At 49.5% G+C, this 12,487-nt stretch overlaps 1 protein-coding gene across 1 annotated transcript; it reads right to left on the reverse strand.

The window, feature by feature from the left end:
• Positions 1-111: 111 nt before the first annotated feature.
• Nrgn (neurogranin) lies at positions 112-9,053 on the reverse strand. Its single transcript, XM_004670606.2, has 4 exons — positions 8,748-9,053; positions 1,561-1,787; positions 1,309-1,326; positions 112-903 (listed from the first exon to the last, which is right to left on the reverse strand). The coding sequence occupies exons 1-2, from the start codon at positions 8,760-8,762 to the stop codon at positions 1,566-1,568; spliced, it is 237 nt and encodes a 78-aa protein (XP_004670663.1). The 5' UTR covers positions 8,763-9,053; the 3' UTR covers positions 112-903; positions 1,309-1,326; positions 1,561-1,565.
• Positions 9,054-12,487: the final 3,434 nt, after the last annotated feature.

Below are 12,487 nucleotides of genomic sequence, written 5' to 3' on the forward strand. Positions count from 1 at the left end.
ACCCCCCCCCACCCTAATTTTTGGTTTGATCAAATGAGATCCATTCTAGTTCCAAGTGGTAGCCTTTGTGGACTACCACCCCCTCCCTCCCACCCCTCTGCACCCTCTGAACACTTGGACATTCCTCTTTATTGTTCACATTCCAACCCAGCACAGTCACATGCACACGCAGAGATTAAAAAACTTCCGGCCACAGCCACAGAAGCCCGTGGGGGCGGGGCCACAGGGGCAGGGCCGCGGAAGACTCCTCCTACCGAGCCTCCAGGCGCTCGGTGGCTTTTGCATAAACAATTGGATACCGGGAGAGGCTGCTCTCTGGGTGAGTTAGGGAAGGAGGAGTAGGGAACGACAGGCAGGTGTGGGATAGGGACTTCCCTTCCTATCACAGCGAGGGGCATCACACACCACGAATGCCCTCTTTCCCAGTCCCAGATCTCCAGGGCTGAGGCTAGGCTGGAGGGCGGAGGGGGCACGAGACGCAGGGCGCCCCCTTTCGCTACGCACAGTTCGAAAGGACTTGTTTTCTTTTAAATTGAGTGTACTTGGGCAACGCGTAGGGCGCCCTCCGCAGTGCGCGCAGGGAAGCGCACGAGGCCACGGAGGCAGAGCTGCATGCTGGGCGCGGGGAAAGGTGGGCGAGAAGCAATAGGAAAGTTTGGGAGCACGAGGCTTGGGGGCCTGAGAGGAGGGGAGGAAAGGCGAAGGGGGTCCACGCTAGACTGGAGAGCTAACTAAAAGGGCACGGACTTGGCGACTCCACGACGAAGCCTGCCAGGAAGAGAGAGTCTCTGGGACGCAGGGGGCTCCTGAAGCTGGCAGGTTGGTGGGAAGTTGGGGATCACAAACACGGTAGGGAAGTCTCATCACTGCGAAGGGGACGCGGCATCCATCTCTCCTCTGGAACTGAAGAGAGGAGGTCTGAGAACCTGTCCGCTCTTAGCACCCTCTCCTCCTCCTCCACCCTTCGGAGGCAGGATACCAGGGCCGGAGTGCCAGGGGCCCCTAGTCACCAGAACCCACCCCACCCCCGTCACTGAACTGAAATGTACTGGGCGGCAGGTACGTGCGTGGGCCGCTGTGCGCTCACAGCCCTCGGCCCCGCTTGTGCAGCCAAGAGAGGCACCTGCGTTTCTGTGTTGGTACCAGTGGGTCCCTGCTGCAGCCTAAGGCTCTCGGTGTACCCGAAAGCCTGCAGGTGCAGCGGGACTTGTTTCTGGCTGGGAGGGGTGAGGGCAGGGGATTGGTCTATTTTTCGCACCCAGCAACCCCTCCTTCCACGCCCCGTCGCTTTGGGGTCCTACTCATTACCTTCTAAAGTGGTCGGTTCTTCGGTCCAAGGAAGGGCAGACGGGCAGGCGGAGGGGAAGAAACAGGTGAGCTGTTGGAGCCAGGAAGTCCGCAGCCTTCTCCCACCCACCTGTCGCGAGTTCCTAGGCCCTCTCCTTTAGCTCCTTTCGCGGCCCTCTCCACCCCTACCCCGACCTTCGCCTTTCCCGCTCCTCTCCCGGAGGGCTGGGAAAGGAGGGCCTCCGGGCGGCCGTGCGCGCCCGCCAGCCTCACCTGGCCTAGTCTCCGCTGGGGCCGCCGCCCGCGCCTCCCCGGGCGTCCCCAGCTCCGCCCGGTCCCCCGGGGCCCGGGCCCTTCCGGCCGCACTCTCCGCTCTTTATCTTCTTCCGCGCCATGTGGCCCCGGAAACTCGCCTGGATTTTGGCAGCAGCCGCGTTGGCACCGGGGTCGTCCAGTGGGATGTCTAGAATGTCGTCGTCTGGCTTGGAGCAGGCGCTCTCCTGAGGATGGGACAGGAGGGCTCTTTTAGTGGCTGGGTTGGGGAGAGGTCCCGCAGGGTCTCTGCAGGGTTGAGAGGACCAGGGCGGTGGAGATGCTTAGAAAGGGGAGCCACAGCTGGGCAAGCGCACGTCACTTGGGCAGTCGCAGGCAAAGAGGAAGGTTCAGGGCCTAGAGGATAGTCGTGTGCAGGCTCAGAAAAGAGATGTATGTGCAGGGGAGGGGAGATGGAGTAGGAGAAAGCCAGCTAACTATGCTGTCAATTACTGCCATTGCCAGCAACCAAGTTAGGAGAGCTATGGAAGTAGAGTGAATGGTGGGTCTGGAAGAGCAGGGCAAAAGCAGCAGGCACGTCTGTTTCTTTCTTTTATAGTTTTTAGAGGTAGGGTCTCGCTCTAGCCCAGGCTGACTTGGAATTCACTATGTAGTCTCAGGATGATCTTGAATTTATGGTGGTCCTCCCACCTCTGCCTCCTTAGTGCTGGGATTACAGGCGTGCGCCACCACCCCGAGCTAGCAGACATTTCTGGATGTGGCTACCCACGCCTGCGTTCAAGAGGATGGCTCCAATTCAAAAGAGTCCGTCCCAGGGCAGGATTCCTGGGGAGTGGGTGCTGGAAGTATAGCAGGACACAGCCCAGTAGGGTGACATGACTGAGCCAGAGCTCACAAATGCAATTCAGGAGAGGATGGGGCCACTGCTCAATGAGTCAGGCAACCACCACTCAGAGCCAAAGGTCCAGACACTGTTTTCTCATTTGCTTGCCATTTCCCACTGTCCCCTAAGTTGGACTCAAATACTGAAGAGAGACTCAACACTAAAGGCAGAAAAGGGGGTCACTTAAATAAATATTTTAAGAAAAGACGAGGGAAAGATCAGCAAGAGCAAGAAGGTCTTTCCTTGGTGTACTTATGTGCTTAGCTAGCTCATTCTTCTCATAAGCACACCAAGAAGAGATGAATGAAGAATGCTACTATTTAAGCATTTAGCTTGTCCCAGGTACAACAGTGAGGTTTTTGTTGTTGTTGTTTTTACAAGGTAGGGTTTCACTCTAGCCCAAACTGACCTGGAACTCACTCTGTAGCTCCAGGCTGGACTTGAACTCACAGAGATCCCCCCTGAGTGCTGGGATTAGTGTATGCCACAAAACTGGTTCAATGCCAGTGATTTACAGATATTTTATTTAGCCTTCAACAATAAAGCTATGACATAGCCTTTTATTCTCACTTGAGTTTACTATGATAAAACTGATGATTAGACTGTTTAAAACCATATCTGGGGGTGGGGGGAGAGTCTGGAGAGATTGCTTAGTGGTTAAAGATGCTTGCTTGCCAAACCTTATGGTCCAGGTTCTATTCCCCAGTACCCACGTAAAGCCAGACACACAGAGTTCATTTGTAGTGGCAGGAGGCCCTGGCATGCCCAAACTCTCTCTGCCTTTTCCTTCTTCTCTCAAATAAATAAATTAAAAAATCTATCTGGGACCATACAGATACATATCAGTAACCTGGAAATTCAAACCTTATACATCAGGGACTAGATGTGCCTACTCACAAGGATAAGTAGATACAACCTAGCCAGGGAGTCAAGACTCTATGCCTTGTTGTGACTCTGTGGTCTTGAGAAGGTATCTAAGCTTTTCCTGCTTAGCTCTGCTATATGAAAAAAATATCTTGATAGTAATACCCAGTATTGTGAGTTCTGGAGGAGAGTGAGCAGCATGGGATGCAGGAAGTTTCTGGCATAGGCTAGTTGATTGATAGAGCTGTGTTGTGATTGTTTTATGTAATAGATTGATGCCAAATAATTGTTTCTGCAAGCCAAAAGTGGCCACAAAGCAATAATTTTACACAGTTCATCCTAATAATACAGTCATGCATGACACAGCAACATTTTGGTGACATATATAATGGTAGAGTACTGCTATTAGATATCAGCCACTGATGTGGTTGCCAACTTAGTGTGCCCATCCCTTCCCTTCCTTTCTTACCTTATTTAAATTTTATTTATTTATTTGCAAGGGGAGAGAGAAGGAGGGAGAATGAGAATATGAGAATGGGCATCCAGGGCCTCTAGCCACTGGGAACAAACTCCAGATGCATGAGCCACCTTGTATATATGGCTTTATGTGGGCACTGGGGAATGGAACTTGGGTTGTTAGGCTTTGCAGGCAAGTGCTTTAACAGCTAAGCCATTTCTCCAGCCCTCTTTCCCTTATTTTCTCTAGCTCTTTCACTATTTTTACTTTCTCTTACAGTGCTAGGAATCAAATTTAAGGCCTTGTGCATGATAGGTAAGTGTTCTTTTACTTTGTATCCCTAGTCCTTTGCAGTGTAGTTCAGGCTGGCCTTGAATTCTGGATCTTCCTGCCTGTGCCTCCAGAGAGGTACAGGTGTACACTACTACATCCAGTTTCTGTTTCCCTGATAGCTTGCTCTAGCTGAAAGTATAAAGGATTAGCCAGGCATGGCGGCACTTGCCTGTACCTCCAGCACTGAGGAGGCTAAGGAAGGAGAATTAAGATCAGCCTAGGCTACATGAGACCCTATATACAAGCAACCCCCCCCCTCCAAAAAAAAAAAAAAATGCTCACAAAACAAAAAAGGAAAAAAAATATTTGGGGAATTAATGCTATCAGTTTCAGAGGCCAGGTTCTTGGATAGAGTGATTCAGTTCTTGGTCTCTTGGATTAACATTATGTACCTTAATGTGTATGCAGATGGGGATGGTTACTATGAAGTTCACAGGGCATTTCTCCTTTGGTCCTCTGGCTTCTGGGAATTTCCTTGCCTGAAGACAGACACTGAGTTCAGTGCTTTTTCTTCTCACTGAGATTCAGCTCTCCTCCTACCCTGTCCTGGCCATCAGCTATCCAGTTCTCAGAAGTGGACAGGGTGTAAGTGAGGGCTCAGTGATGGCTGTCCCTGTCAGGTTTGCCCCATAAGCATAGCTTTATTTTATTTGAGACAATTTCTGGATATGTGGCCCTGGCTGGCCTGGAACTTGCTCTGTACTTGCCGATCAGGCTGGCCTAGAACTTTTTTTTTTTTTTTTTTTTGAGGTATGGTCTTATTTTAGCCCAGGCTGACCTTGAATTCACTTATGTGGTCTCAGGCTGGCCTCAAACTCACAAAGATCCTTCTGCCTCTGCCTCTTATGTACTGGGATTAAAGGTGTGTGCCACCATGCCTAGAACTTCTAAAAAAAAAATGTATTTATTTGGGAAAAAGAGAATGAGTATGGGCATGTTAAGGCCTCTTGCTATCACAAACAAACTGATACACATGTGACATTTTGGGCATCTGGTTTTATACGGCTTCTAAGGAATTGAACCACAGCCAGAAGGCTTTGCAAGCAAGCACCTTTAACCACTGAGCAATCTCCCTATCCCTGACTTTGAATTTCTGATGATCCTCCTGCCTCTGTTTTCTTAGTGCTATGATTATAGGGGCACACCACCATGCCTGGGTTGTGACTGCAGCTTTAAATTCTAGAAGCTCAAACCCATATGCTCCCCACCCCACATGCTTGCCTAGGCTGTCCTCATTTCTTGGGCTTTAGAGTTCTTCAGTTGTGTTCAAGATGCTCACAGTCAACTCAAACACAGTAATGAATTGCCAAGAGGCTGGTGTGCGTGTGGTAGGCCCAAGACACTCTTTTTGTCTTTTCCAGCTCTACAGCTCTTCGTGACTTCTTATTCTTCACATAAATTCCAGAACAACGCCTTTGGGTTTCTCAGAGTCTTTCTTGGGATATTCTCAGGAAACAGGCCTTTTCTCAAAAGAGAGGACTGCCCACCTCCCTCCCCACCACTCTACCTTCTCCTTGGCCTTGACAGCTGTGGCATCTCTAGGAGACTGGGGAGGTTGAGTGTAGGAAGGAGTATCTTTCCCCAACCATGGTAAGGACCTAACCCGCTGTCACCACCCACCTCAGCTAGATCCAGGATGAAAACCTGGAAAAACAGGCAAAGCCACCTGGATATGACCTAAGACAGTGCTTTGCTTCTCCCTCTAGCTTATTCCTCAGGCTAGAGCTGCTGGTGGCCTGTCCACAGGCAGAATTGGAGGGAGAAGGAAAGGAATTTGGAAAAGGGCTCCTTGGCTTTGGTGTGTGAGCTGCTGCTTCCCAAAGCCAGATGTGTACTGGGAGCTGTAAATGAACTGGAGGAGACAGTGGAGGAAAGTGCACTGGCCAGCCAAGCAGGAGCCATGGATGGATTCTGGCCCCACATGGGCACATCGGTTAGTCTCTAAGAGTCTCATTTTCTTCAGCTCAAGTAGAACTTAGCATAGATGTAAAGGAACTTAACAGTTATAAGCATTATGTCTGTCGGCTGCTTGTTATGTATTGGTCCCCATCCTGAGCACTTTGCACATTTCACTTTATTTCATCCCCATTTTAGAAGTGGAGAAACAGTGTCAGAGAGGTTTTGTAACTTCCCCAGGCTTGCACAGCTGACAGTGAAGTGATCTGATTAGCCAGCTTGTGTTCTTAACCACTGCCTTGGGACAAACCATGACTTCCATGCAGTTAACTAGACCAAGTAAAAGAAAAAGGATTCCTATACTCCTCAAGAAAATGTTTCTTGGCCATTTTATTATTGAATGCAGGAAAGTCACATTACATCTATGTAAATCAGCAATGGGAACAATGAATCCACAGCTCTTTAATAAACATGCTCCTAAAAAAAATAGACCTGTTTTCTTCTTCCTCATTTCCCTGTAAGCTTCCTCACGGGAGGAGGGGGGGCGCGGAGGGAGGGGGGATAACAGAACTAGATTGCTAGGAATTGTCAGGTGAGGTGAGGTGGACAGCCCTAGCATGGAGGATCAAGAGGCACACTGCCATCTCCACAGAATGGGGCAGGAAGGTGGCTGGCCCCAGCCTGGCTCATCCCTAACCTTCCACTCCTGTATCCTCTGTCCCTTTACCTGCTTCATGCCACCCCCACAAACTGACTTTTCTTTGGTCCTGTAGACCCAGGACATGAAAAAAGAAAGCTTTTGTGTCACAGTGAATTGGAGGAGGTGCCCCAAGGCTGTGGGCCAGGCAGACCATTGAGCCCCACCTCCTCTGCATTATAGGCGACTACCCCTCTTTCTTAGAATATGCAGATTTTGATGTACACCACACCCTCAGCTCTTATCTCAGTAGTGACCATCAGTTACCTAGCCAGCTGTCTGCCCTGTGCCAGTGGCTTCTTGGGTTTAACAAGCACCAGCCAAGGCAGGCAGGGCTTGTGGGCAGGAACCCTCAATCCTAACCTCATTACCCCCTCAGAAATCAGAGGAAACATGCTCCCTTTCTTTCCTGGCTTTTTGGAGTCTTTACCCACTCACCTCTTTCCACTGACTGCACCTCCCACTTCCCTTCCACACCACATCTGCATATTCTTACCTTCTTATTTTTACCTGCGCAGGATACCCCCACCACCACTGGCTTATATCTCAGAATCTGCCATCTATTTATTTTCTTTACTCTAGAAAATACTGCTTGGGGTGAGGGGTTCTCCCTCAAGGGAGACCTTCACTTCTCCTTTCACAGCCCCAAACTTTCCTTGGCTAGGTGGGTAGCTCAGAGATGAGTGAGTACTCAGTATTCGTGAGTCCCGAGTTCAATTCCCAGAACAATAAATAAATAAAAAATAAATAAATAAATAAATAAAGATAAATGGCTGCTCCCAGGAGATTAACAAGCAGAGGGAGGGGAGAACTGGAAGAAAATGTCATGCGTATTCTCATGGGGTGGGATCATGTGTGATTGACATGGTTCTTTTTTATATTTTCTCTAGTCTTTACATTATTGCCATAAGTGCATTAGTTTTATAAGGATGAAAACCAATGTGTTTCAACAACTGCTTAAAGCTGTTTGGACGAGCAGAGCTCTACACCTGGCAGACCCACCTCACAGGGTGGGGGTGATTAGCTTCATGGCCAACATTTACATACTGGGCTGCTACTGGTACAAATAGTTAAAATCAAAGCCATGGCTTGTCCCTAAGTTTTTTATGCCTCTTAGTACCCAGACACTGGGAAAAACAACTGGGGCTACCCTTTCCTCCAAACATTTTATTTCCTTAGTACTCCGTGGGTGGAAGGTGGGGTTCGGGGCAGTCAGTAACCTTTTGTGTCTTTAGCTAGGCTGACTGAGAGCGATGACTCTGGAGTCGTCTTTGTCTAGTAATAAGCAAACACATTTTATATGAAAGATTACTGTACTCCTCTGGTGAGCCAGAAGCTGAGTCCTGGGCCCTGCGAGTCCCCACCTAGTCACCTTGACAGTGATGTGCTTCGCGTTAGGCACCTGCATCATCTAGTTTCTTTGTGGGTGCGGACACTTCCTTCCCTCGCCAGCAGAGCACCCCCGCGACCACTCACCCAGCCCCCTCCAGAGCAAGAAGGCTTTGGGGTCTGGCCAACAACTCCCCGCTGAGTAGGCTCTTTGCTGCTGTTCTTGTCGCTAAAACCAAGGGCTAGATTACCCCCGCCTGCTCTGTGCAGGGGCTTAGGCAATTTCTTAAGGGTCACAAAGATCGGTCTGTCCGCCTACCGACGGTGGCAACAGTGGGATAGGGCATGGCGTGGGAGGCCAAAAAGAAAACCAACAACAACGAGGAAAGGACTTGCAGACAAGGCCAGTTTCCAGCATCTCACCGAGAAGTGCCTCCTCTCGTCTAACCTGCACATTTTCTGCAGCAAAGCTCTGCCCAGCTCCTAGTCCAACCTAGACTGCGTGGACCTTGAGCGCTCGGACGCCCCCGCGAGTTGGAGAGCAATTTTCCTAGGGCTGATCCCAATCAGGCAGGCGCCGTCCACTACCCGTCACATCTCAACATCCCCTCTCTCAGAGCTCCTAGGTCTTCTGCATCCACTTCCATCTCTCACTCACCCTCCAGGGATTCTCGGGCGCCCCTGGCCCTAGACCTAGCTGAGTTCCAGACCCCTGCCCTTTAACTTACGGTGCAGCAATCCATGCTGGTGTTGAGGGTCCTTGGCTGGGGTGGAGCCTGGAGCAGAGCGGGGGTGGGTCTGTGCGATGCTGGGTGGCCCGCAGCTCCGGGGCTGTCCGGCGCCGGGGAACCAGCCGCTCTCCTCTTGGGTCCTGTCTCCCGCGCTCCGCTTGGCTTGAGAATGTAACCTGAGCCCTTCGTCAGGGAAGCCAATCAGAAGACGCTTTCGGCAGGGTGGGAGGGGAGATCTGGGAGGAGGACCACTCCCTCTCTTGACTTTCTCCGCCTCACTCCCTCTGGTGCCCCAACCTCTCCACCTACACACTTCCACCCATTCCTCCTACACACCCCATCTTCCAAATCCCTTTGCTTGTTAAGCCTCAGACGGAGAGGCAGAATGCGCGCCGAAGCAAGCAGGTAGCCCCCAACATCCAGGGTACAAACACACATCTGGGCGCAGTAGATACCTTCACCACTCTAGCTATGAAGAAAGCTGTTGACACACAGTCGGCTGATGGGTATGTAACGACTCAGAAGCCTGCATATCCAATACGATATTCCTAGGCTCACTAAAAGAAAGAAAGAAAAAAAAAAGCCTTTCCTGTGATATATAGGCCTGGCACTGCAGACACAGCTTGCAAAAACAACTAAACAGGCCATGAGCACACACCCTGTGCAGATTCGGGTACATGCAAGCACCCTATATTGAGGGAGTAAGAACGTACAAACACAAACATAGCTGCATTCACACTACTCATGATGTCTGTATTACATATCTGTTTTCTGTTTATGGTCCACCTGTGATCTGTTTCCTATTCATTTGTCTTCAATGTACTTATCCACCCATCAATCTAACGATCTGCTCCACCTCAAATAAAATCGTCCATGCACAGCATCCATATTAAATGTGTTGATATATTGTTACAAACTTGGCAGAACCCATCCCACCTCACTCCTTATACTAGACTTCCTAGCCCTTTGGTCCACTGTACCAAAATAAGACAAAAATTAGCCTCCCTCACTGTTACTCTTTGAATTTTTTTCTTTCTTTCTTTTTTGAGAAAGAGAAAGAAGCAGGGAGAGAGAGAGAGAGAGAGAGAGAGAGAGAGAGGGAGAGGGAGAAAATGGGTGTGCCAGGGCATCCAGCCACTGCAAACGAACTCTGAACTCCAGATGCATGCTCCACCTTGTGCATCTGGCTTACAAAGTTCCCTGGGAATTAAACCTGGGTTCTTTGGCTTTGCAAGCAAGTGCTTTAACTGCTAAGCTATCTCTCCACCCCCCCCCCATTTTTTGAGGTAGGGTTTCACTCTAGCTCAGGCTGACCTGGAATTCACTATGTAGTCTCAGGGTGGTCTTGAACTCATGGTAATCCTCCTACCTTTGCCTCCCAAGTGTTAGAGTTAAAGGAGTAAGCCACCACACCCGACTCCAGCCCATTTTTTTTTAAACAACACCCTCAAAATACTTGGTAGCAGAGGCCAGTAAGTTAAAAAGGAGACATAAAGGGAAGAGAAAGGAAGGGAGGAGGATACTTAATAGGTTGATATTGTATATATGTAAGTACAATGATTGTAATGGGGAGGTAATATGATGGAGAATGGAATTTCAAAGGGGAAAGTGTGGGGGTGGGGAGGGAGGGAATTACCATGGGATTTTTTTTTATAATCATGGAAAATGTTAATAAAAATTTAAAAATTAAAAAAAGAGACATGAAAAAAAAAAACACACTCACCCCAAGTCATGTAGGCAATTATCACTGGTATTGGCCCTTTGGGTCCATGATGGAGAAGGATGTGGTTTTGTGAGCTGCTGGAAAGGGGAGATATAGAAGAGGCATCTGGGAAGGGCAGCTTGCCACTCTTGTGGTCACTGGCTTCCCACAAATTATCAGGACACCAGATCTGGCAATGTGGCATATTATGTGAGTAGGTGAGCCATTTCTGAGAAAGCTAGAGTCCTCAGTTAAAGTCTCAGAGGAGGATCAGGGAAGGATGGCTGCTTCTTACCGCAGAGAAGGAGGAAATAATGTGGCTCTAGCAGGACAGGGGACCTAAAGTGGCACACTGTGATGCATCTACACCACAGGCTGGTCCCAGTGGCTGTTATATGCTTGCTTTCCACAGAATGTTTGGGTTATGGACCTTTCTTATTAAGGGGAAAATGAGTAGGAGGGAAATACCAGTGTCCACTCAGGATGGGGACAGGGTTAGCCAGCCTGGGGTTCCAAGCTGAGCAGGAGGCTGGCTGGGATTCCAGGGCTTGGGGTGCAGAGGTGTCTCTCCCAGCATGTTTGGGACCCACCCACCCCTGTAATTGAAAATCTGCTTCCCAATCTGTTTCTGGCACATCTTTCATCCCCCACCTCCACCAAATGGCAGGATGTCCTAGGAACTCAGGCCTTTGCCTAAATGACAGGCACATCTGGAGCTTTTGATTGTGCCAATTTTCCCTGGGTCCAGAATCCATAGGGAAGAGAGAAAGAGGAAACTGAGGGGCAGAGAGGATATAAGGCCTGGACTCTGCTTTTCCCTTCCCAAATTAGAGCTGAGGAATTTGGGATTTGGTGAGTTTGCAGTAAAGTCTCTGGAGTTGCTAGGCAACATCACTCTGCAGGCTGTGCTGCCTCTGGGCCCTTCTTCCTGCTGGTCAGAGCTGAAAGAGGGGGGTATCTTAACACTCCCCACACCATCCCCTACACAGATGGCATTGCCCTTCCCTCCTCCTGTAAAACACCTTTGTGTGGGATAACAGTGGCTCTGAACACTGACAGACCCATGGGAGACCAGATATGGCAACTGCCAGTTCCATCCATGAAACAATCATTTCAGCTAGCCACAGCTCATTTGAAGCCACAGAGTTTACCCTGGGGGATGGGCAGGCCCAGGGTGAGGACAAGACAGAGAGGGAAGAAGTCAGAGACTAGAGTGAAGAAGGTAGACACCCACAAACTAATGCTTAGAGACAAATGGCACACATAGACTAAAGATGCACACCCACTGGCTGTCCATACATCTGCCAAGATACCCTGAGCAGGCTGTCAGAGTGACATCCAATAACTCCTCCTCTTGGACCCTCTCACTGCCTGAGAGCCAGAGCACAACTAAGTGTGGTGTGTCAGCCTTCTTCTGGACAATAGCTAGACTTTATCAGCAAGGTGGGCTGGTAAAACTCTGAGGCTGTAAGCCTGCCTACGACTCTGAAGAAGAGGTTGAAGAAGAGGCAGGCACAGTCTGGGGTCCTGAGTCTGGCTCTGTAGGACTCTGATTTTTGCAAGGTTGATTCCAGACCATGACCTTCAGCCCACCAAAGCCTACCTGACCTCAGGGCTTGGATGATGTCAGAGGTCAACTTTTAGCTTATTAAGCTCAGATCCTAATAGTACTTGACTCTTACCATTGCAATAATTGCCCTGCATGTTTGCCAGCCCTCCCAGGTACTGAAGGAAAGGTCTGGATAGGAAAAGAAATCCCATAGGATTGGATTAGAATTAGGGAGGAAGCAAGATCTGTGAGTGTCTGGGCAGAAGCCAACAGAGAATTGGAAGTAAAGACTGGAAGACAAGGCAGGCCAAAGAGGAACTAGTTAAACAATTGAGAGGAGAAAAGATATGCTAGTATGAAGCCTCTGTGGCCCAATATAGATGCTTCTTGGAATAGACAGAGGGACATTCAGAGAGGGTTGGTCCTAGTAAGCAGAGAGAAAAGCCAAGGCATGTGATAATCTATTTGCCAATGCTTGTAGTTTCC

Source organism: Jaculus jaculus, chromosome 3 (assembly GCF_020740685.1).
Source record: "Jaculus jaculus isolate mJacJac1 chromosome 3, mJacJac1.mat.Y.cur, whole genome shotgun sequence".
NCBI lineage: Eukaryota > Metazoa > Chordata > Mammalia > Rodentia > Dipodidae > Jaculus > Jaculus jaculus.